General features: G+C 41.9%; 1 protein-coding gene across 1 annotated transcript in view; it reads right to left on the bottom strand.

Annotated features, from left to right (window-relative positions):
- Positions 1 to 20,896: 20,896 nt before the first annotated feature.
- Positions 20,897 to 24,814, bottom strand: part of mmp16b (matrix metallopeptidase 16b (membrane-inserted)) — a 50,733-nt gene continuing 46,815 nt past the window's right edge. The window contains exon 10 of the mRNA XM_089007452.1: positions 20,897 to 24,575. Within this exon, the coding sequence (XP_088863578.1) occupies positions 24,214 to 24,575 (362 nt within the window). The 3' untranslated portion in view covers positions 20,897 to 24,213. The remainder of the gene's footprint in view (positions 24,576 to 24,814) is intronic.

Raw genomic sequence — 24,814 nt, 5'->3', positions numbered from 1 at the left:
TGTTTTCACTTTTATGTGTCAGGTTGGCACTTTGCAGCCTAAAAAGACACGGATTTCATAATAAAATTTAAAACCAATGAAAAAACATTTAGTTCAAAAAACGTGTGTCACTTGCTCTGAAAATGCGTTTAAGGCAAGAGAAAGTTTATATGATCCTCACAGCTAAACAAAAGGCTGAATCTTCATGTTTTCACTTGTATATGTGTCAGGATGGCACTCTTCAGCCTAAATAGACACTAATTAAATCATAAAACTTAAAACCATGAAGAAAACACTGACTTCAGAAAACGTGTTTCTCTTGCTCTGAAAATGCGTTTGAGGCAATAAAAAGTTCATATGATCCTCACGGCTAAACAAAAGGCTGAATCTTCGTGTTTTCACTTTTATGTGTCAGGTTGGCACTTTGCAGCCTAAATAGACACGGATTTCATCATAAAACTTAAAACCAATGAAAAAACATTTAGTTCAAAAAACGTGTGTCACTTGCTCTGAAAATGCGTTTAAGGCAAGAAAAAGTTTATATGATCCTCACAGCTAAACAAAAGGCTGAATCTTCATGTTTTCACTGTTATATGTATCAGGATGGCAGTCTTCAGCCCAGATAGACACTAATTTCATCATAAAACTTAAAACCAATGAAAAAAATGTAGTTCAGAAAAACGTATTTCAATTGCTTCAAATGCATTCGAAGCAAAAAAATATATGATCCTTGCAGCTAAACAAAAGGCTGAATCTTCACGTTTTCACTTGTGTATGTGTCAGGTTGGCCCTCTGCAACCTAAATAGACACTAATTTCATCATAAAACCTAAAACCAATTAAAAAACTAGTTCAAAAAACGTGTTTCTCTTGCTCTGAAAATGTGTTTGAGGCAATAAAAAGTTGATATGATCCTCACAGCTAAACTAAAGGCTGAATCTTCATGTTTTCACTTGTATGTGTCAGCTTGGCTCTCTGCAGCCTAAATGAACACTATTTTCATCATAAACCTTAAAATAAATGAAAAAAAAATAGAGTTCAGAAAAACGTGTTTCATTTGCTCTGAAAATGCATTTGAAGCAATAAAAAATTTAATATGATCCTCACAGCTAAACAAAGGCCGAATCTTCATGTTTTCACTTGTACATGTGTCAGGAAGGCAGTCTTCAGCCGAGATAGACAATAATTACATCATAAAACTTAAAACCATAAAGAAAACATTTACTTGAGCAAACGTGTTTCTCTTGCTCTGAAAATGCGCTTGAGGCAATAAAAAGTTGATATGCTCCTCACAGCTAAACAAAAGGCTGAATCTTCATGTTTTCATTTGTATATGTGTCAGGTTGGCTCCCTGCAGCCTAAATAGACACTAATTTCATCATAAAACTTAAAACCATGAAGAAAACATGTACTTATGGACTCCTGCCTTAAAGATTATAGCAGTAGTTAGTTGAGTACAGAGCTAGAGCTACAATGATTATAACGGGATGCTGTTCAACAGGTTTATGCAAAATTGCAAACAGGCACTATACAGTTAGATTTGGGTTACTCTTTAGAAAGTTAACTCATTCACTGCCAGACAAATGTGCGAATGTGTCCACTCCATTTTCACTCAAATTGCAGTACCGACAGAATATTGAGTTTTAGGAGTACATTCAATGCAGCACAAGAAAGCACAGACTCCCTTCTCATGTTCATCAGAAAAAAAGTTAAGCAATGGAAGTGGAGGGACTGTACAAAAGGCAAATGCTGCCCCCTCGTGGGACGGAAAACATTGCCAAAGATCTGGCCGAAGCATAAAAAGCCCCCCTTCCCCCTGCAAGAAAAAACAACACATGAACAAATTTGCTCCATGTCGTGCTTTTCAAGTCCCAATAAAGTTCAGTCTTCTTTCATGTTTTTGTACATGCAATACTTTGTTGTTTTTTTCTTTTCGACTCCCCCCAACTCTACCCCTTTCAATCTTGCTGCTGTAGATTGCAAATTTCCCCACTGTGGGATGATTAAAGTCTTTCTGATTCAGAAATTTGGGAATGGCAGTGAATGATTAATGGCAAGGGGAAGAAGTTGTTTAAACGTTTGCTGGTTTTGGTGCGCATGGATCAGTAGCATCTGCCTGAGGGGAGTAGCTGGAAAAGGTGGTGTCACGGTTTGCAAGGTGGTAGATGGTTGTGGATCCCAAAATAAGCAGGAAGGAGGGAGCAGCAGTATTCGATTTAAATTCGGTTTTGTCAGAAGTTCAGTGATAAAAATATCAGCAACGACGATAGATGGTGAACAAAAAACTACTTTATTCTAATGAGACAGAAAAATCACTTCTCGTCTCGGTGGGACGAAGACATGAGCACACGGACAAAGATAGGGAACAAAGAGAACAAGCTCCCGCTCTGACAAGTTTTTAAACATACACAGTGGCGATCTGTTGTCCAATCAGTTGCAGACAAGTCGATCTTTCCCGTCCAATCGGTTACGAACAACTCTGTGTTGGGAGGGTCTTAGATTGTAGTTGGAGCTGTTGCTTCTTTGCAACGACTATTGAACTAATAAAATTGATAATGCTATTAGACTGAAATTAAACGTGCACTAATCATAATGTATACTAAGCTAAACATGAAATAACATAATATGTTTACTAATGTGCATAAACACTCTATCATTCCCTCCTGTTGTACATTTAAACATCAGTTCATACATTTCCAAAAGTTTTCATGCATGCACGTCATACTAATTGCACAGGGAACCATTCTAATCTAATCTATCCAACGTCTAATATTATTTAACTAACCATGGAGAAGGCGAAAAACCTCTTTCACAATTTTGCTGCTGTGATATATAACCTCTCCATTTTTTTGAGGGTTTTTAAATTTTAATGAGGAAAACTCCTTCTCGGCTCTCCGTTTCCTCTTTTTGCTTTTGTTCGTTGGAGCAACCACTCTCTGGCCATGGTGTACTACCCCTAGCTACAACACTGGGTCCCCTTCACGCATTTGTTGATACAAAACCTTTGCGTAATTCACCTGAGAATTAGTTATCATATTCATTAGCATTGCTCTTAAGCATGGAATAATACAACCAATGACTAAGAAAATAAGTACAATCACAATTGCGAATGGGATAAACATTCTGAGCAAAGTCTTATACCAAGAGCCCCCAAAGAGCCCGTCCAAGATCCACGGTTGGTCAGGCCGGTGATCTTTGGCCATGGCATCTCTGAGATCCCTGACAACAGACAAAGCATCAGTCATGTTTATGGAATTCGCTTCTTCGGGTATGTACGTACAACAAGTGTCACCCACCATAGCACAGACGCCCCCTTGTGGGGCTGTCAAAAGGTCCAAAACCATTCTATTTTGCAGCACCATTTGTCTAATTGCTGCAATTTCAGTGTTTTGCATTTCATCTACTTCCAAACTGGCATTTACAAACACTTGAAATCTGTAGTCAATGGTTTCAATTCGTAGCATGTTTTTAGCCACTCCAATTTGTGGAAAAAGAGCTAACATTACCTTACTTCCCGTGCTACGGTGTTTGAATTGTTCTGGAACATCAGTTCCCCAGATCGAATCATGGGGCTTAAACGACACTCTTCTTTTCACATGATGGTGCGCTGGACGACTGGTAACGATGAAAGTATTGTCAGTTACAGTAACAGGTGCGCACATACCGTAGGCTCTCGGAGGAATAAAAGAATATACTTTCCAACCACATAACCACCAAAGATGTGAAGATACAGGTAAAATGGTGACATTGGTGTTTAACGGTAGCACATATAAACATCTATTCTCATCTATAAAACCTAAATTTTGACCTGTACCGTACATTGCAACGCATACTGGTAATCTCAATCCGCTCTCGGTCATAACCTGATTTTCAGTTTCCAAAATGGTGTCTAAACTTGGAACAATCTCTCCTCTCGAAGCATTGCGAAGAACTGGAAAATGTTGATCAGGTTTATGCGAAGATATTAACATATATGCAGCTCGAGCCATTTTATCTCCAAATACCTTTGAATGCACTCTTTGTTGCGTTACAGAATGTGGCATAAAAGAACAAACGAAGCAATTACTTTTCCTATTTTGTTTAGCAATTAATGTAGCATAACGATACCACGTGTTTGATAACAATGGATTCCAATCATATTTTTTCTCCTGCAAATGGTTGATATAATGCGTCCATGACACCTGAATTTTGGGCTTTTTTGGCAGGTATTTCAACATAGGCTGTCAGTCTGATGTGCGGTTTATTTTTGAACGGCGATGTCACGACTGGTGTTGTCAAAGATGACAAGATGCATATAGTTACGGGAAAACCAGTGTGATGTTCACGAGAATCAGGACAGAGTCTCAAGTCCAGGCATCCTGCAACATCATGAGTTATAATAGCAAGTTGGATATCAGTCATTGTACCAGTTCCAGTTCCTGTTCCTAACCAGTTCCCTCAAGCGATCTTGACGACGATTCGTTTTGCTTCTTGGGCACAGCTATTTCGAACCCATTCTGTGTTAGGCTTAGAACGGACAACAACGGAATCCCAACCAGTGGTCCAAGCCTTCCCTGACTTGATACGAGCGTACCAAAACTCTTGGGGATAATTGCTTCCATCTTGTCGTTCTTCATTCACGAGGATGCTAAGAGGAAATGACACAATTCCTGCAGCTTCGAGTGGAAAGCAGGCTACAGGATGTGTCAAGCTTGGGCACTTTTCTGCCGTCGTTGAATGTAAGGGTGGAGTTTGGCAGGCTGATGGAATGGGAGGCTTTACGTGCGTCATCTGGATTGCCTCCACTAATTCATACCGCAAGATGATGTGGACCAAACCCATGGCTATTGAGTAGTTTGGCTCCGTCTCTCTTCCACCTGCTCCGGATCTGGTTGGTGAACGATTTTGCAGTGGCTTTGATGCACCCAGGTGGACCTCTCGGCGATCTTGATGGCAGTTGGCGTGGTTATCAGCACGGTGAATGGCCCCTCCCACTTTGGTGCCGACCAGGACTTCCTCTTAATCGCCTTGATCAGCACATGGTCTCCGGGCCGAAGCAGTCTCCCTCCTGTGGAGACAACAGGACAGACTGCGGCAGTACACAGGCTGACTGGACCTCTTTTGTTGTAAACATTTCACACAACCATTTTGCCAACAAAGCGCCTGGATCTGATTTATCTTCTTGCCAGGGCACACCTTCCCATAATGGGAGGATGAAAGGTCTGCCATGCAAGATCTCAAACGGTGTTAAGCCGTTATTAGTGGGTGTTATTCTCATATATAATTTAACCAAAAACAGACATTCAGGCCATGGTTTGCCTGTTGCCTCCATGTTTTTTTCTGAGTCGATTTTTTATTGTGCCATTCGTTCTTTCAACCAATCCTGCACTCTGTGGATGATATGCACAGTGGTTCTTTAATTTAATACCCAAATGTTCAGAGATTTTGGTGATTACGTCATTAACAAAATGTGGTCCATTATCACTCCAAATTATTCTTGGTATGCCATGTTCTGGAATAATATGTTTGCATAATGCTTTTGCAACGGATAATGCATCGGATTTCTTTGAAGGCACAATTTCCACCCATTTGGTGAATGAATCAATTAACACCAAACAGTATTTATAAAAATTACTTGTGCTTAGTTCAATGAAATCCATGTGGACCACTTCATAGGGGTGTGACCCTTGTGGAAATGTTCCTCTTTTTGGTCGCATGTTACCTTGTGGATTGTGTTTACAGAAAATCAAACAACTCCGACAAAAGTTTTTTGCATACAAGTTGAAACCTCTGCTTAAATGGAATACTTTCCCTGCTATAAACACCATGCCCCCTGTTGATACATGTGAACTACCATGGCTCAATCGAGCCACCATAGGGAACATGTTTCTCGGTAAACATGGTTTGTTGTCTATTTTATACAGCTCATCAATTAGCGTAGCACCATCGGCAAGCCACAAATCTTTTTCGGATTTTGTAGCCAACGCTTGCATGTTCTTCAAAACTTGTGTAGGCACTAATTCACGCATTTCTTGATTTACCAAATTGAAAGTAGTTTGAGCAGTGTTCTTGGCGGCTGCGTCTGCTCTACCGTTACCTGACCTAATTCTGTCTTTAGCTCTAGTGTGCGCTACACATTTCCAAACCGATACATTTTTTGGAAGGAGGATAGCTTTCAATAAGCCTCTCAATAAATCTGCATGTTCAACAGATTTTCCGTTTGATGTAGTCATTCCTCTGCGGTTCCACTGAGCTGCAAAGCAGTGAAGTGTGGAAAATGCATATTGACTGTCTGTAAAAATCGTCACCGTTTTCCCTTCCGCCCATTTACACGCTTCAGTCAATGCAACAATTTCTGCTGCTTGTGCTGAATACGTGTTTGGTAATGAGCCATCAGCAACAATTTCAACATCGGTCACAACAGCATAGCCTACCCTGTTAGCCCCTGCATCTGACCTAGACGCAGAGCCATCAACGTACAGGTAGATGCTGTCAGGTAAAGGTATGTCTTTTAAGTCTGGTCGTGGTTTGCAGTTCTCATTTATTCTGTCAACGCATGAATGTGGTTCTCCGTCCACAGGTAGAGGTATAAGTGTCGCTGGGTTAATGCTATTGTACATCTCAACAGTTATATGTGGTTGTTCCGACAAGGTTGTCATGATAGACAAATGTCGTGCTGGTGACAAGAAGGTCATTTTCGTGCCTGTAATCAATAAGTCAACCGAGTGTGGTACCATCAGCGTTGTGGGATGAAAAAGTACTAGTTCAGCTGACGACTGAACTGCCAACGCTGCGGCACACACTGCTCTAACACATGCTGGAAGAGCTGCAGCTACTGGATCCAGTCTTTTAGAATAAAATGCAACTGGTCTCAGCTTTTGTCCATGCTTTTGTAACAGGACTGAAGTCATGTATTTGTCTTTGCAGTCAACTGTTTGAACAAAAGGTTTGTCATAGTCAGGTAAGGCTAAGACGCTAGTGTTTGCTATCATTTTTTTTAATTCTGTAAATGCTTTACTGCCCTCTTCAGTCCACTGAATAGAGTCTTTCAGTGCCATTTCGTCTTGGTATATAAGTGTATATAATGGTTGAGTCACTTGTGCATAATGCGAAATCCAAGTTCTGCAATAATTGCACAGTCCCATAAACGTCATCATCTGTTTTTTCGTCTTAGGTCGAGGAACCTGCAAAATTGTCTGTTTTCTCTTAGTTGTCAACTCTCTTCCCTTTCTTGACAAAAGATGTCCTAAGAAAACAACTTCTTCTTGGCAAAACTGCAATTTATCCAAGGAAGCTTTGTTCCCTGTATTCGCTAAATATTGGAACAAAGCTATTGATACAGTCTTGTTCTCATCTTCAGTCGGTGAAGCAATTAAAATGTCGTCAACATACAATAGAATCTGAGAAGATTCAGGATGTTTAAAATCAGCAATATACGAAGACATTTCCTGTGAAAAAATTGTAGGGCTATCTGTAAACCCTTGTGGCAATCTTGTATATGTATATTTTTTTCCATTAAATGTAAATCCGAACCAATGACGTGAATTTTTGTGTAACGGAATGGAGAAAAAGGCATTGCTCAAATCAATTACTGTAAACCATTTTTTGTCATGTTTTAAATTGTTCAATAATGTGTGTGGGTCTGGCACACACGAAGCACGTGATTGTATGGATTTATTTATCTGTCGGAAATCATGCACCATTCTTCAAACTCCAGATTCCACTTTTTTGACAGGAAATATCGGTGTATTACATTCACAAGTTGGGTCTTCAATCAAAATACCAGCTTTCACCATATCCCGTATTACAGGGGTGATGCCAATAATAGCATCCTGTTTTAATGGATATTGTTTAAGTCTTGGTCGATAAGTCGTTTTAGGCAATACTTCAACTGGTTTTGCTGTTTTAAGTAAGCCCACATCAGTTTTTCCAGATGACCAAAGGGTGGCAGGGACGTCTGGAAAGTCCTCCGCCCCTAAAATGGCCATTAGTCATAATTCTAGTGAATCGACCTTTACTGGGTCCCCCATAGCGTCAACTACGAAGGACTCCAGAAAGTTCACTTTTTTGGGTTTGTACCCTTCTTCTGTTGGTATTAAAGCTATTTGTAGTTGTTGTAACAGGTCTCTCCCCAACAAATTTATTGGACACTCTTCACTCAAGACCATAGTGACCTTGTATGGAGTTAGTCCCTCATCTAAAATTTTTATTGGTTTGGAAATCGGTAACAATGTCACTTTCCCATCTGCAGATACCACAGAAATGTTTTGTCGACTCGGAGTGACACCTGGAATGGTGTCTCTTAACACTGATCTGCATGCACCACTATCGCAAAGAAATTTGACATCCTTTTTCCCAATTTTTAGCCAATAATAAGGCTTTTCATTTTCCGGTAAGGTCAAGGCAAATACATTAGTCAAATCCAAGATTTCAACTGGTTTTATTGATTCCCATTTCCCACTGTTGTACTTGTTGTCATCAGTGTTGAAATGGGGTTCCGCGCGTCAATCTGAATGTTTTGTTTTTTGTCCTTCACCATATCGCGTATTATATGGTGGAGGTCTGTAAGATTTCCCATGTTTCCTTTTCGGTATAGGTTTCTTTTTGCAGTGGCGAGCAATATGCCCTACATTGCCACAACTGTAGCATCGATCATTGTGCGGCATCCGTCTCTTCACCCGATCCTGGTATAACACGTTCTCCATTAACTTACCCATGGTAGATGCCATCACATGTTCCATCGGCGAATTTGCACCATTTCCCCACTTTTTTCTCACCACTTCTTGGGCGTGTATTGCCCACTCCATGAGATCAACCAACCTTCCAGTCCGGTGTTGGACATAATGTTTGCGAATGAAATCTCCAATTTCCGGCGTCAAATTCTGCAAAAATGTTTGCTTGAATTGGTTGACATATATGGAATTCTCATCAGCAGATTCAGGAATACAGCAGTGGTTTCGAAAAACATTTTCCAAGCGTCCTCGAAAAATGTTAATATCTTCCCCACGTAACTGTCTACAATTCTGAATCATGCCAAAGTTTGGTGTTTTTTTCCATAATGTTCGGATGTTTTCACAAATCAATCTCCGTTGGGTTGTCGCTTCCTCGTACGTCATGTTCGTTCCCGTTAATGTTTTCCCAGTAAAGTCACCTTTCACCCGGTTCCAATGGTGTCCCAAGCATCTCCTGAGAACCTTAAGTGTTTCTTGTCCATTCAACTGGTAAGAAGCACACAATTCCTCAAAATTCTCAGTCCAACTTTCTGCATTTTCAACAACATTACCTAGTCCTTTACATGCCTCTGCGACATCACTGTCCCCCCATGGCCGATAAACCAAGATAGTTTGATCATGTATGTTTGAAGAATTAGGATTTGCCACCTGAATAAGTGGTAAAGCGTCACAGTCGCTTTCATTATTCATTTTAATTCCATTCAACTCTTCAAACGGATACAATTGTCCAGAACAATTTGCTTTGCTCCTTGTACGCGAAGAGACACAATCAGCAGCAATCTGATTTGCCATATCAGGTTGCAATCCTCGTATTCCTCCAGTAGAGGTCATAAGCGCTCCATTCTGCTGGTCTGCCCAACAGACATTTGGAGTCATCACCGGGGGGCCACCCGCCCCACAGGGGTTGAACAGATTGCGTCCTCCCCTTTCTTCAGCCCTGCGGAGGAGGGGTAGAAGGAGGAGGGGGAAGAGAAGGAGGAGGAGTGGTAGGAGGGGGAGGAGGGGTGCTGAGGCGCCTGCCCGGGGCAGCCCCCCGCCTCTCCCCCTCGCCTCCCGTGGGGGAGCTCTGGGGATTGAAACAATGGCTGCTTTTTATTTTCCACGAACTTTTCATTAGGACATGCAACTGATGAAGCCACAGTCTCATCGTCAGAGCTCACTTTGGAAGACATCGCGACCATTACTTTCTCCTCTTTTTTTCATTCGTTTGGCTTCAATTTCCTGTTCCCTGCTTTTTGCTTGCGCAATCCAAGCTTCACAGGCAATTATCTCGGCATGTATCTTTCCAAGAGATTTTTCATCGCGGATGCTTCCTGAAGTTTTAACCGAAACATGATCTCCTTCAAAGGTTGTAGTTGCAACGCACCAGAGAATCCACTACAGTCCATCCACATCTTGCAATAAAGTTCGCTTCCTGGAAACTTTTTGGACATAAACTCTACGTCCCTATGAATTGGGGTCTTTTTAGAAAAAATAGCACCCATTTTCACTATTGCAACAACAAATTCCTTCTTTAACTATCACCAGAAAAGAAGCACACCTCGCGATGTTGATTCAAACCCATGAACAAAGGGCGTGATTCGCGCCAATCCTCAGCCAGGATGCGCGTTCACGCACACACACAATGAATGCTCTTACGCACACACACACACACAGTCTGGCACGCACTAACGGCTCAAATGACTTCGCCCCCACCCTTTTTTTCTCTCCGAGACAAAGAACCCTCTCTGTGTCACTATTCTAGCATAGAACAAACCAGTTTAAGAATGTATTTTTTATTTTTTTCTTTCCTTTTGACTCTGTACTGTAGCAGCTGCCCTTTATACGTCCGCTTTTCAGAATAAAAGCGACCATCACACAAACTGAATTCCAGCTATCACCACCTTGTGATCAATATTTTTTTTTGCTGGAAAACTTCCGAATCACAATTCGGCGTGTGGAACCCAAACCGGACACATTTAGTTAATAAAAAAACAACCAAATATGTCTCGTGCACATTAATATGCACTATCTCCGCCGGTATACGTATTCTCATTTGGCCACCTCGCCTAACGAAAATCGCTTTACACCGGTTCGTACGTGAGTCAAGTGGAAAAGACTGCCTCTGGCCAGGAGAAGTCTCACAATACATTCAAATAATGGCTGCTAGCTAGCGCGGTACTTACTTAGTGAACTTCTGAAAAACAGCCATGTTGTCCTCCAGCCAGGGCGATGAGTCTTGCCGCCACAAGAAAAAGAAGTGAACCTTTTCCGTTCTCCTTGTGAAAAAAGTCACAAGAAGCTACAGTGAAGAGGGGGAGAAAAAACTTTTCTGCGCTCTTCTGCTCTTTCTGCGTCAGTCAAGAGGCAAGTCCAGTGAAGGAACGACTCTCCTCCGCTCTCACCCGTCGAAATCTCTTAACGGGCAGACTACCGGGAAGTTCCCGTCTCCTGTTGAAAACGCACGCAGGTGGTACTACTCAAAAGTCCAGGCTGGGAGACTGGCATCGGATGTTTCGGCACCAATTAATGTTCGGATTAAATTCTTGTTCGTCTTTCCTGGTTCGGTTTTGTCAGAATTTCAGTGATAAAAATATCAGCAACGACGATAGATGGTGAACAAAAAAACTACTTTATTCTAATGAGACAGAAAAAGCACTTCTCGTCTCGGTGGGACGAAGACATGAGCACACGGACAAAGATAGGGAACAAAGAGAATGAGCTCCCGCTCTGACAAGTTTTTAAACATACACAGTGGCGATCTGTTGTCCAATCAGTTGCGGACAAGTCGATCTTTCCCGTCCAATCGGTTACGAACAACTCTGTGTTGGGAGGGTCTTAGATTTTAGTTGGAGCTGTTGCTTCTTTGCAACGACTATTGAACTAATAAGATTGATAATGCTATTAGACTGGAATTAAACGTGCACTAATCATAATGTATACTAAGCTAAACATAAAATAACATAATATGTTTACTAATGTGCATAAACACTCTATCAAGCAGTTTGTATTTGACAAATTGTGCCGCTAGCATGCTGCTATGTTGGGTGAATGTGGAATCCTTTGTGGCCAGAAGGATTTATATGCGCATAATCCACATATCGAGGGCTAGTGACACAATTTTTTGGATTTAATCATCTGATTCAGATTCCGTTTCTGATGGTTTTGATCACGGTGGATCTCCTTAATTTCGGGCCCGAGTGTAGATAGTCTACACGCGACTGATCGATGCTAATATTGGTCGAGATATGTCTGGTTACCGCGCCGCTGGCTGACGTAGAGTAAGACCAATAGAATGCTAATGATAATATTCACAAGTGGTGGATTTTTGGGATTCACTGTGCGCAAGGGCTGGAAGTGAAATTGGGAAATTGAGAGATTTTTTTCATTTTACTCCAGACGTTTATTGTTTTAAATAGCTGCAGCTGGAATGGATGATGAGAAGAGACAAAAGCTCCTAGCTTTTGGTGGCGTCTGCTTGTGGGTTGCCTACAGGAGATGAGGGGGTCGTTCCCTCGGCGATGCATGCTTGTTGACTGGGGATATTGTGGATTGCCGTAATTTCAATTCATTCACCAACACTAGCACTTGGTCAACAATGCTAGCCGTTGCTACGGGGTTTCCCAGGGAGTTTCATTGTCCAAGGGGCAGAGGGTGGTCGGCTGGTGTGTTCTTGTCTTCCCTTTTCGTAGTTTGTCTTTCATCTTTTTGTGCATGCATTGTGTGTTTTATGTATTGTTGTGTATGTACGCGTGTTGTGTAAACTTCGCTAAGAAAAAAAAGAGGGGGTGGGTGGTCTGCTAGCAAAGATTGCGGACAGACCACCTCCCCATCCTTCTTTCTCTAACCGTAGGAGGGGGGTGGGTGGTCTGCCTGCAAGGAATGCGGACAGACCACCTCCTCCCATCCTCCTTCTTTCTCGACCCGTAAGAGAGGGGTAGGGGGTGAATTCACAGCCACATTCTGAGATCTGCAAATTGATTCATTCGCGAATAAGTTAATAAACGAAAATAAAATTAATAAAGGGTTGCGTTAACATTCACAAACGTGTTGTGTAAAAAAGACATTCTTCCTGCCGAATGTGATCCTGCCGTGAGGCCTCTCTTCTCCACAGAACAGAGGCTGCCTTGTCATTACAAGAGGACTCAACCAGGTGCCATAGAGTCTGCTATCCTGTCTCATCCATGACCTATCCAACCATTCAGCGAGGAGACTTTCACCTGAACTAGAGTTGGCACACCCACCTGATGATTTGGGATCGATGACAAAGCCCATATTGAGAATAGTTTTGATTTCCAAAAGCATAATGTGTGGCATTTATTGTAATGCATGACAATTTTTATTGCACATATTTCTCATCCAACCATCTGGCGAGCAACGAATTGTTACAATTAGGCTTGATTGAATGAAAAGTATTCAACGTTGGAGAAGCGATGGAGGAAATCCAACGTTTATTAAGACAGCATGCAGATGCTAATTTATCTTCTGGCTGCCTTCGCGTACAGTGATGACATTTGTCAGTTCAAAAGTAATTTATAGTTACGACTAAAAGTGCAGGATAACCTGTCAAGATTGCGAATTATTATCATTATTATTATGTATTGACTGCAGTGCACATTAAAGGAATCTCTCGCCGGTAAGAATGAAATTGGCAAATGAGTTGAGTGGGCACTGATGTCAGCCAGAGATTCAGGCGAAATCAGATATATTGTGTAGGGCTTCCACGCTAACCAGCTTCTTTCAGAATTGGGAGAAGGAGATCCTTCAGAAGGAAAGGACTCCTGCGGAATCCGTGCCAGGGTGGCTGCAGATGAAGCTGGGTTGTGTGAATGGATGTCCTATGCAGGAGCAAAACTGACTGTCAACTGGTGCCCTCCAACTGAATGACAAAAGGCGAGTATGATGACCATTTACACAGATCGCCATAATGTTGACGACCATGTCACCTTGTGCAAATTGTAGAAGGCTGTCCGCCACCCATACAATTTGGCGACATGCAAATGTCCACCAAAAAACACATTTTTGCAGAGATGATTTGCTTGGGTGCCAGCAGAGGAGTAACAACAGGAGAAGCTGTGCTCAATGTACAAAATTTTCGTGGTACACACTTCATGAATTGGTTCTCATGCAGGTGTTGAGAGACATGCCAAAATTTGGCCTCTAAAATTTTGGACCAATGATTGACAAATAGTTTTATGCAAATTGATGATCTGTGCAATGTCAAAGGCAGATCGTGTTCCGCGCAAACACGTTCCCAATTGGCAAATTGAGACTTTTCATGTCTCAACAGGGGGGAATGGCAATAGCCTAGATCATCATTGCCAAAATTTTCACTTTTGGTGGTGAGTGATGTTGGCTGCAACGTCATTCCCCAAGAAAGCGGTGCCCTCCAGAAATGCAGACTCACTGACCAATAACATATACTAACCAACTAATATCTAACAATAACAATGTCTGCCATTTCTGTGAGAGAATGCATTGCAGAGCCTCAACGATGAGACAGATTTTGATAGGGAAAGAAATGCCAAGAAAGTGTGATGTGCAGAATGAAACCATCCTTTCGACATGTGACCTGGCACAAGTCTTCTTTTGTTCCCCACAGGACAGAGCTGCGGCCTGAAGAAGATGACGTGGGCCACACCAAAGTGGGATGGACCGGTTGCGGAGCTGCTAGCCGTCTTAGCAGCTACAAGCTTCATCTGGACTCGTGAGGACACCACACCGTTCGTCAAAAAGATTCCCGATGCACATCACTGGAGCCGACAGATCACACACCTTTTCCCATTCACCATCTCATCCGTACCACACCCTGGGGCCTGCTTGCGACAAATGCTACAAACAATTTTGTTTTTACTCGTCATCGTGGTGATCATCATCCAGGATGCCATGAAGATTTGACTATTGTAGCTAGCGAATGACATGACTTTGATTTGAGAATGTTTCCATTGTGATTGTTCTATTTTGTGATTTTCTTTTTTCTTCTTTCTGTTCACCTCTACCGATGTTAAAAATATTCGTCAGGGGGGAGATGTTGGGGTAATTCGCCATACAAACATCTCTAAACATCGCTCTGTAATCTTTGTTTACATTTTAAACTTCCTGATACGTCATATCCTGCATTCCTTTACATGATGTCGCATTTTCAGTACGTCACTTCCTGTGGCGCCATATACTATGCGCCGCATAAATACTCCTGCAGCCCGTTTTCTTTCTCTCTCTCTCGCCATGCTCCCTCCTCGGCCGACACCGCGATGCCACCGCGCTCTCACAAATTAAATCAACTTTCTGTTCAAGACCTGGCTCCCTGATGATTTAACCATCCATCTCCATCAACATCCGTAGAAGCAATGAACCAAGGGCGAACGATCAAAATAACCCAACACTGGGAGTCCTTTAAACTGCCACTGATGAGGACAACCAACACATATGCAACTGAGGGCGGGGCGGTCAGCACTACCAAGCAGACCAGCCAACCAGAACGTGACAGTCTGCCATGGATTGGAACGACCAATACCTGTGAAGGTGCCGGCGGGGCCGACAGTGCCACCCATTGTTCGCCAACCAGATCGTGACAGGTGGTGGTCATGGCGCACAGGGCCCAGTAGGATTTTTCGTGCCTTTTTCTTGATTCTTGGTGTGTGCAAGTCCTCGAGAGTGGTTAGGGCAGCAGCAATGATTTTTTCCGCCGTCCTAACTGTCGAAGTTGTATTTTGGCCATTTTAGTGTACCGTGATGAAAGAATACAAGATTGATTCGATGCCTGCCGTGTAGAACTGTCGTAGCACCTCCTGTGGCTGCTTCTTCAGCAGCCTCAAGAAGTGGATCCTATGCTGAACCTATCTCTGGATGGAGTTGGCGCTGACTTCCCATTTCATGTCCTGGGAGGCAGTGATTCCCAGGAATTTGAAGGTCTTGACGGTTGAAACGGAGCAGTTGGATAGTGCGAGGGGTAGCTGTGGTGATGGATGTTTCCTGGAGTCCACGATCATCTCTACCATCTTGAGCGTATTTAATGAGACCAATGACCATGGTTAGTCCTGAATATTCAGGTGCCCTCAAATATGTTCTGAAAATGTTAGATGTTTGGGTAATTCGTTGGGGTAATAATACAAACATCTCTAAACATTGCTCCGTAGTCTTTGTTTACATTTTGAACTTCCTCATACGTCATATCCTGCCTTCCTTTACACGATGTCGTATTTTCATTACGTCACATCCTGTCGCGTCATTACTATGCGCCGCATAAATACTCCTGCAGCCCGTTCGTCTCTCTCTCTCGCCATGCTCTCTCCTCCGTCCACACCGCGATGTCTCCAAGCTCTCCCAATTAAATCAGCTTTCTGTTCAAGACCTGGCTCTCTGATGATTTAACCATCGATCTCCATCAACACCCGTCGAAGCAATGAACCAAGGGTGAACGATAAAAATAATCCAACATGTTGGCGCCGAAAGCCCGGCTCCTAGCTGATGGCTGCTGGAGGGGAGGGGGTGTGGGCCCTTTGTGTCTCTTTGTCCTTCGAGAGTGTTCGAGCGGGCAGCCTCTCCCTTCTGGTGTGCGTCTCTCAGGAATTCACGGGTGAGTGCCGCTAGCATGCTGCTATGTTGGGTGAATGAATGTGGAATCCTTTGTGGCCAGAGGGATTTCTATGCGCGTAATCCACGTATTGTGAAGGGCTTGTGATCTGGATATCACCTGGTTCTGATTCCAGCTTGATTCTGGTTTCAGATCGGGTGGTTTGACCAAGCGGGTCTCCAATCCTGGGCCCGGGTGTATTACAAAATACACGCGACTGATCGATCCTAATATTTATCGAGATATGTCTGGTTTGCCGCGCCCTGGCTATCGTACTGTAAAACCAGAATAATTCTAATTATAATATTCACAAGGGGTGGATTTTTGGAATTCACTGTGCGCAAGGGCCGGAAGTGAAATTGGGAAATTGAGAGATTTTTTAATTTAACTCCGGAGGTTTTTTGTTTTAAATAGCTGCAGCTATTATGGTTGTCGACAAGAGACAAAAGCTCCTAGCTTTTGGTGCGCTTCTGCTTGTACCCACATGAGACGAGGGGTCGTTCCCTCGGCGAGGCCTGCTTGTTGACTGGATTACCGTAATTTCAATTCATTCACCAACACTAGCACATGGTCAACAATGCTAGCCATTGCTACGGGGTTTCCCAGGGTGTTTCATTGTCCAGGGGGCAGAGGGTGGTCGGCTGGAGGAGGGGGGCTTTTGGGGGAGCAGTCTTTGTGTGTGTGTTCTTGTCTTCCCTTTTCGTGTTTTGTCTTTCATCTTTTTGTGCATGCATTGTGTGTTTTTTATGTATTGTTGTGTATGTACGCGCGTTGTCTAAACTTTGCTAAAAAAATAAAAATAAAAAAAAGGAGGGGGTGGGTGGTCCGAGGTGCTCTGCCCGCAAGGAATGCGAACAGACCACCTCCTCCCATCCCCCTTCTTTCTCTACCCGTAAGAGAGGGGTAGGGGGTGAATTCACAACCACATTCTGAGATCGGCACATTGATTCATTCGCGAATAAGTTAATAAACGAAAATAAAATTAATAAAAGGTTGCGTTAACATTCACAAACATGTAGTGTATGAAAGACATTCTTCCTGCCGAATGTGATCCTGCCGCGAGGCCTCTCTTCTCCACAGAACCGAGGCTGCCTTGTCATCACTAGAGAACTCGACCGGGTGCCATGGAGTGGGCTGTCCTGTCTCATCGGGAGACCTGTCCAACCATGCAGCGAGGAGACTTTCGTCTCCGCTCGACGTCCTCATGAATGACATAACACTGTTTCTTCTTTTTGACGAATGCCGTTTACTTGAAACAAAAAACTGAATTAAATAATTAATTAGACTGAGTGAGCAAATTAATAAAGACAGCGGACAAATGAATAGACAGAAGCCGAACTACAGTGAATTTGTAAAATTATCAGCGTTGAAATTGTGCCACATTGTTCTCAAGAGCGATTTGAACATTGGCCATTTGCGTTTTGGAGTTATTTATGACTGCTGGGATTTGGCCCGCTGTGTCTCAAAAAAGTGGGCGATGGTGTTTAAGCAGTGAGACCATTGCATTCCTTAGGATAACAATCATGTATGTTTTTGCTCAAGTTTTTCCTCTATCACAGTTCAATTGAGGTAATAAGGATGTTTATCTCAAATTGAGCTGAAATCAGCAAGATAGATTTTGCTAGATTCAATGATAAATGATTATGATTAATTCACTCTTTTGAAGCTACATGCCCTTTTCCATGAAAGACAAATCATTTTGAAATCCTGATTTGGGAAAATGCGAAATGAAATGGAAATTGTATAAAATGACAGAATCAAAGAGTGACTTTATAAAATTATAAGTTTAGTTTTGTCAAACAGAGCTGAACCTTGTTCTGTCCACAGCTTGTTCAAGCCATTTGAAACAAGCCAGAGTTATTTACGGTGCCTCTTATCAAGGGTTTTTGTCAGTACAGAGCTTCAAAGACAGGTTTAAAACACCCAGAGACAATTCTGGGGCCCCACTGTGCTGGCTCGTAAACGACGGTTCAATTGGAAAAAGTAAATAAAATGGTCAGTAAATTGGGCTGAATAACAGGAACATTTATCTTGAATTGGATGGAATTGGCAAGGTAAATGTAACTAAATTTGCTGGTGATTAAGTCCTTACAGAGATTCACCAGTTGATATTGTTGGACATTTCATAGAAGGAAAGTTTATAGATTTATTAAGATAATGATTGTGACGTGATCATTACACTGGTTTTGACCTGACAATTGTCATCCCCTGAAATCAAAGAGCAGATGATTTGATTCATAAAAACGATAAATTGAATTTGATCGGATGCACCTTTATTAGTTTCTGAGCAGAGAAATTAATTTCAAAAGGAAAAGATGGCGTTGCAAAATTTGATGACTGAACTTTTTGCATTATGCTTTTTGTGCAGATGATGTGTAAAGCAACAATTCGCAAACAGAGCTGGGATGATGGTTGAGAAATTGTTCCATTTGCAGGATGAATTGATGAACTGTGGGGTGCACAAGCCATTTGCATCCACCCATCCTGTGATTTTCATCCGGAGTATCATCCGAACCAAATTTGCATTCTTGGTGTTTTTGGAAACAAAGTTTAATCTCTGCTTCAGTTGTCATAGGAGATCCAACAGAGGAGAGGCCGCAATGGCTGGTCGGATGCACCTGCAGAAAGAGTTGGCACACCCATCTGATGATTTAGGATCGATGACAAAGCCCATATTGAGAATAGTTTTGTTTTCCAAAAGCATAATGTGTGGCATTTATTGTAATGCATGACAATTTTTATTGCACATATTTCTCATCCAACCATCTAGCGAGCAACGAATTGTTACAATTAGGCTTGATTGATTGAAAAGTGTTCAACGTTGGAGATGCAATGGAGGAAATCCAACGTTTATTAAGACAGCATGCAGATGCTAATTTATCTTCTGTGCAATGTCCAAGAGGGATCGTGTTCCGCGCAAACACGTTCCCAATTGGCAAATTGAGACTTTTCATGTCTCAACAGAGGGGAATGGCAATAGCCTAGATCATCATTGCCAAAATTTTCACTTTTGGTGGTGAGTGATGTTGGCTGCAACGTCATTCCCCAAGAAAGCGGTGCCCTCCAGAAATGCAGACTCACTGACCAATAACATATACTAACCAACTAATATCTAACAATAACAATGTCTGCCATTTCTGTGAGAGAATACATTGCAGAGCCTAAACGATGAGACAGATTTTGATAGGGAAAGAAACACCAAGAAAGGGTGCTGTGCAGAATGAAACCATCCTTTCGACATGTGACCTGGCACAAGTCTTCTTTTAGTCTCCACAGGACAGCTGCGGTTTGAAGAAGATGACGTGGGCCACGCCAAAGTGGGATGGAACGGTTGCGGAGCTGCTAGCCGTCTTAGCAGCTACAAGCTTCGTCTGGACTCGCGAGGACACCACACCGTTCGTCAAGAAGATTCCCGATGCACAACTGGAGCCGAAGATCACACACCTTTTCCCATTCACCAGCTCGTCTGTACCACACCCTGGGGCCTGCTTGCGACAAATGCTACAAACAATTTTGTTCCTACTCGTCATCCTGGTGATCACCATCCAGGATCCCATGAAGATTTGACTATTGTAGCTAGAGAATGACATGACTTTGATTTGAGAATGTTTCCATTATGATTTTCTTTTCTGTTCACCTCGACCGATGTTAAAAATGTTCGTCAGGGGGGAGATGTTAGGGTAATTTGCCATACAAACATCTCTAAACATCGCTCTGTAATCTTTGTTTACATTTTGAACTTCCTCGTATGTCATATCCTGCCTTCCTTTACACAATGTCGCATTTTTATTACGTCACATCCTGTCGCATCATTGCTATGCGCCGCATAAATACTCCTGCAGCCCGTTTTCTTTCTCTCTCTCTCCATGCGCTCCCTCCTCCGTCCGCACCACAATGCCCGTGCTCTCCAAATTAAATCAACTTTCTGTTCAAGTCCTGGCTCCCTGATGATTTAACCATCGATCTCCATCAACACCCGTCGAAGCAATGAACCAAGGGCGAACGATAAAAAATAACCCAACAATTAATGCTGCAGATTCTTTTCTAATATCCCTTGGGACAATGAGGGCATCTGTGACTCACTCGTTTTTATGCACTTGTTTTTATTTAGAACATACAGCATGTCGTTGCCCTTGGAGTAGTAGATTGATTAAATAAATAAAAAAATCTTTCAAGCAGACAGCATCCTCCACCTTATGTACATCGTGTATATACGTTTAATCCTACACGAGGCCTCAGATGTGTCGGGAATTTAAAAAGAACAAAACCGTCCTTGGTTGCATCACTTCTTCCTGTCTTAGCCCTCATGCTTAGCTGTACAAAGTTGGATGAAAGGCAGACAAAAAAAAAATACAAAGGTGGAGTTCGTCCACATGTCAAAGCGTCAATCGTTACTGCTTTCAAAGCTTGTAATTGGTCTCTTTACAAAAAAACACATAAATGCAATGAGCAGTCTCGGTGATAAATTAGCAGCTTCAAAGGCATTTCTCTTTCTCTAACATGAAATACGGTGTTTAATACTGTCCCACCTGGCCTTATTGTACCCACAAATCCACAGTTCATCACACGCACGTCCACTTTACGACTGTTAAATGCTTTTAAGACTGACATTATACAATTGTACACAGTCACAGATGGTCAGGTCCAATTTCTTAAAAAAAAAAAGATACCTTGTACAGCAATTAGAAACATGAAGACCACGGCTTCAACCTCCTGCACCACTAAACTTAAATCCTTCATTATGACACCACTTTTCCTCATGAGGGTGGTGAGCGTGCGTTAGCCCATCCCAATGGTCTTGGGGCCTGAATTCGTTGCCAGCCAGTCGCAGCGCAACATTAAAATGATGTGAAAGCACCACCCACTGTAATGGACATTACCTTTGAAAAACAAAACACAAAAAAAAACATCCATCAAAGTTCCACTGGAGCGTTGATGATAGATATTTGTCAGAAGCTGATCAACTCATCTTAAATATTTAATCAGACTTTGGGTCAATATTGTCTTGTGTAAAATATTTCATTTAAACTACGTAATGTCACAGAGTACTGTACGTGAAATGATAGAGTTGATTTATTTCTATAAATATACCCGATTCCAGCAGTGGTAGTAATTCAGCAAGATTAGATTCTTGTGTTAGTAACAATATTTTTTGCTGTTAATCTGAATTTGTATTTTTTTTTTTTTTTTTGAGTAAAACTACTTAACATTTTCAGCAACACACTGGATGACAACGCACTTCATATCCGATGTCATGATCTTAAGATTCATGGACTATTCTTTTTTTTCCAGAGAAAAAATATATTTGAAAGTGTCTATCTTGTGGATATTTTTACCTTCATCCCCAATATCCATTGTGTATGTCAAAACACAAAACATAGCATGGATGACCAAACTTCTTGAAGGTGATGTTGTTGATTGAAAAAAAAATAACTAAATTAGACAGAAAATAATGGTTGAAGTATAGATTAGTTACATTCGTAACATTGATTCTCTTCCCACCTTCAAATCACATCTCAAAAGCCACCTATTTAAAATTGCATGTTATGTGTAGCTTTATCTCTTGTTTATAATTGTATTTTATTTATTATTGAATCTCTGCTTCTCTGTGACTGTGCATCCTTGAGAGCACTTCATTTGCTAGCAATTTACTATCTATGAGCTATGTAGCTGTCTCGCTAGCTATCTAGTGAGCTATTTTATAGATATATGGCTGGCTAGCAAGCTAGATTATTATATTATGTGTGTGTTACTTCCGGGTTGAGTGAACCCTGGCGCGTGTGGCTGCCGCTGCTCACCCGCAGAAAAACTTATTATGTGACTGTAAAGTGTCCTTGAGAGTTTTGAAAGGTGGTTATAAATGGAATTTCTTCTTCTTCTTCTTCTTCTTCTTCTTCTTCTTCTTCTTCTTCTTCTTCTTCTTCTTCTTCTTCTTCTTATTATTATTATTATTATTATTATTATTATTATTATTAGTAAGGTTAGGGTCATTTTGTTTCTCCAATGCCAAGCTAAGTTTAACGCAGAAATGTTTATCTTCTTCCAAAATAAATCTATCAATATCTTTATACATAATCATATTAGCTGTGTGCATGAAGCATGAAGATGAAAGGAAGAAATATAATGTTCCAGTATTGCATTAAACAAACTCGTCAACCAGTCCCCTTTACTAACCGTATTGATGTGTTTGAAGTTGACGAAGTATCAATCATGTTTTTGATATCTCATCGACAAATCGTCCGATAAGGTTGTGAGTCAACCACAGGGGTTGTTAAAATAAAATCTGCCAGAACACAATGCTCCGAAGACAACTTATTCTACTGATGATAAAAACTGGGCTGGCTGTGGATGAGCATAGCGGTGAGCCGACCGACGTGAGCGTCAACCAGTTGGATTCCTGATAATGTTTCAAATATTCAGAGCAGTGGGACTGGTGTTGAGGAATGAGGGCAGCAGAAATAAGTGAAGTTAATTGTCGGCAAAACGTTCAGGACAACAACCGTGGGCTGATAAGAACACGAGTATGACACAAGCCTCTAACAGCTTGAGTCGTTAGTACAGGACGGCCTGCCAAGAGAAAAACGTAGCACTCCCACTGATTATAACTAAATTCTGTGAAATGCTGGACTGTATTTTTTATCAAGTTTTCTATGCAAGTTCAAAAAAATGATCTTTTCATCAAATTTATAAGTAGTTCAGAAATGTTGCAGACCGCCATATGGTACAGGAGATTTTGACTTAACTTTACATGAACATTAGCATTGACTACATTAGCTTGGACTACAAAAAAATTATATTTGCTCTTGTGAAGTCAAGATTTTCTATCGGTGATAAAACTTTGCTACCAAGCTCTGAAAATAACACAATGTAGATATGTTCCCCAATTTTGCAAGATCAATGTTTAGTGTATATGCTTGCAGGGGGAAATCAAGATGGCAGTAATGTGTTGTATGCACACCTGTATAGGTGTGCATACAACACTGAAAATGACATTAAAATTGCCAAGATGACTAATGCCATTTTCTCCCGACAAGTGGCAGTACAAGACCAAAATGTCTGCACCCAGATATGGTTGAAAATGACTGCTTTTTCTTCATAATTCATATTAATTAATTATGAATTTTCATCACAATCCCGTGTTTGGACTAGAGGAAGCACATAGACCATATTGTTGTCAAAAACAATCTTGACTGCCTTTCCCTTTAAACGTTGTAGCAAATTTCGGTTGGTCAAATGACCACTTCAAACATAAATGGCCAAATTCCCATATGTTTTGGGGCATTTGTAGTTTTAGGCGTGTCTTGGACATGTACTTAGGACTGTACCGGCATGCCTGTCCATGCTAAGGTTTCTATTTCTAAACTGGCATTCAGGTCAGAATTTTTAGTTTCATGAGGCCATGATGACAATTTTTCAGATGAAGAACACACCCTCATTTTACCACATTTTACAGCTGCCTGCCATCTTCACATATAATAAAAAAAATTCTGCATATGTGACCAAAATTAACAGACAAAAACTTCAGCCAACATCGTCCTTGGAAAAAAGGTCCACAGAATTTGTGTGTGTGTGTGGGTGTGAGGGTGAGTGTGTGTCGGTCCATGATACAATTTCCAAAACAGCAGGTAAAAAAACAACAAAAAACAAAAAGCACATCCCAGAGAGATTTCATTGAGAACAAAAGTTACTTAGAAGCTTCAATCTAATTGGTTGGTGCTAGGGAAGATTCTTCAAGCAAGTGTGCAGACAGGAGAGACAGAAAAAATCAACTTACATATCGGAGCTTGAGTCACACCTGCACTGTTGAGTTTGTTAGCGAAAAAAGAGCCCAAGTGGATAAATACACAGGACTTAAGAGATATGGCTCCCTCACTGCCTTCAGTCTCCTTTTGTGCAGTTATGCCGGGCATCGCAAAATGCAGCCGGCGATTTTGAAACCTGTCAATCCCAGCTCAACGAGTCCAGGCCTTCCTCACACCCACTCCTGCATGGAGCGCTTGCAGTACAGTATGTGGCGCTGAGTGCTCTTCCTGCGGAACTGGAAAACGGTGTAAAGCAGAACCATCATGCAGAGCGCCAGGACACAGGGAATAGCGATGGCCACCGCCTTTTCCGTGCCGCCCGCACTGTCCAGTTTGATGACCACATCGGCATCGCCGCTATCGTAGTGACGCTCCTCGGCTGCCGGCGGGCTCCAGTCCCAGTCAGGGTCCGGGGGGAGGCCATCGCAGCCCATGAAATCACGCAGGATGGAACGCGGGTAGCCCGGCTCCACACGGAGCAGTTGGTTGTTGAACTTCCAGTACTCCTTACCTTTGTAAAAGTAGGTGAAGCCTGGGCGGACAAAGGGAGCAGGCATTACAGTGCCGCCTTTTTATTTTGATTCACCATTTGTCAGTAAAATGGTAAAATATTGGTTGGACTTAGAGCATGCATTTCTTTCCATCGGTCCTCAGCTCATTTGACACTCGGCCACAAAGGTAAATACAAATTATCTTTATTTATGTTGTATTTAAATTTTAAAGCAAAGCATATGCATCAGCTATGTATGTCTGAATCTCTGCATTCAGAAG

The sequence above is a fragment of the Hippocampus bargibanti genome, linkage group LG11, assembly GCF_051943395.1.
Source record: "Hippocampus bargibanti isolate YZ-2025 linkage group LG11, ASM5194339v1, whole genome shotgun sequence".
NCBI classification, from domain to species: Eukaryota; Metazoa; Chordata; class Actinopteri; order Syngnathiformes; family Syngnathidae; genus Hippocampus; species Hippocampus bargibanti.
This window is presented reverse-complemented; position numbering and strand designations above follow the sequence as displayed.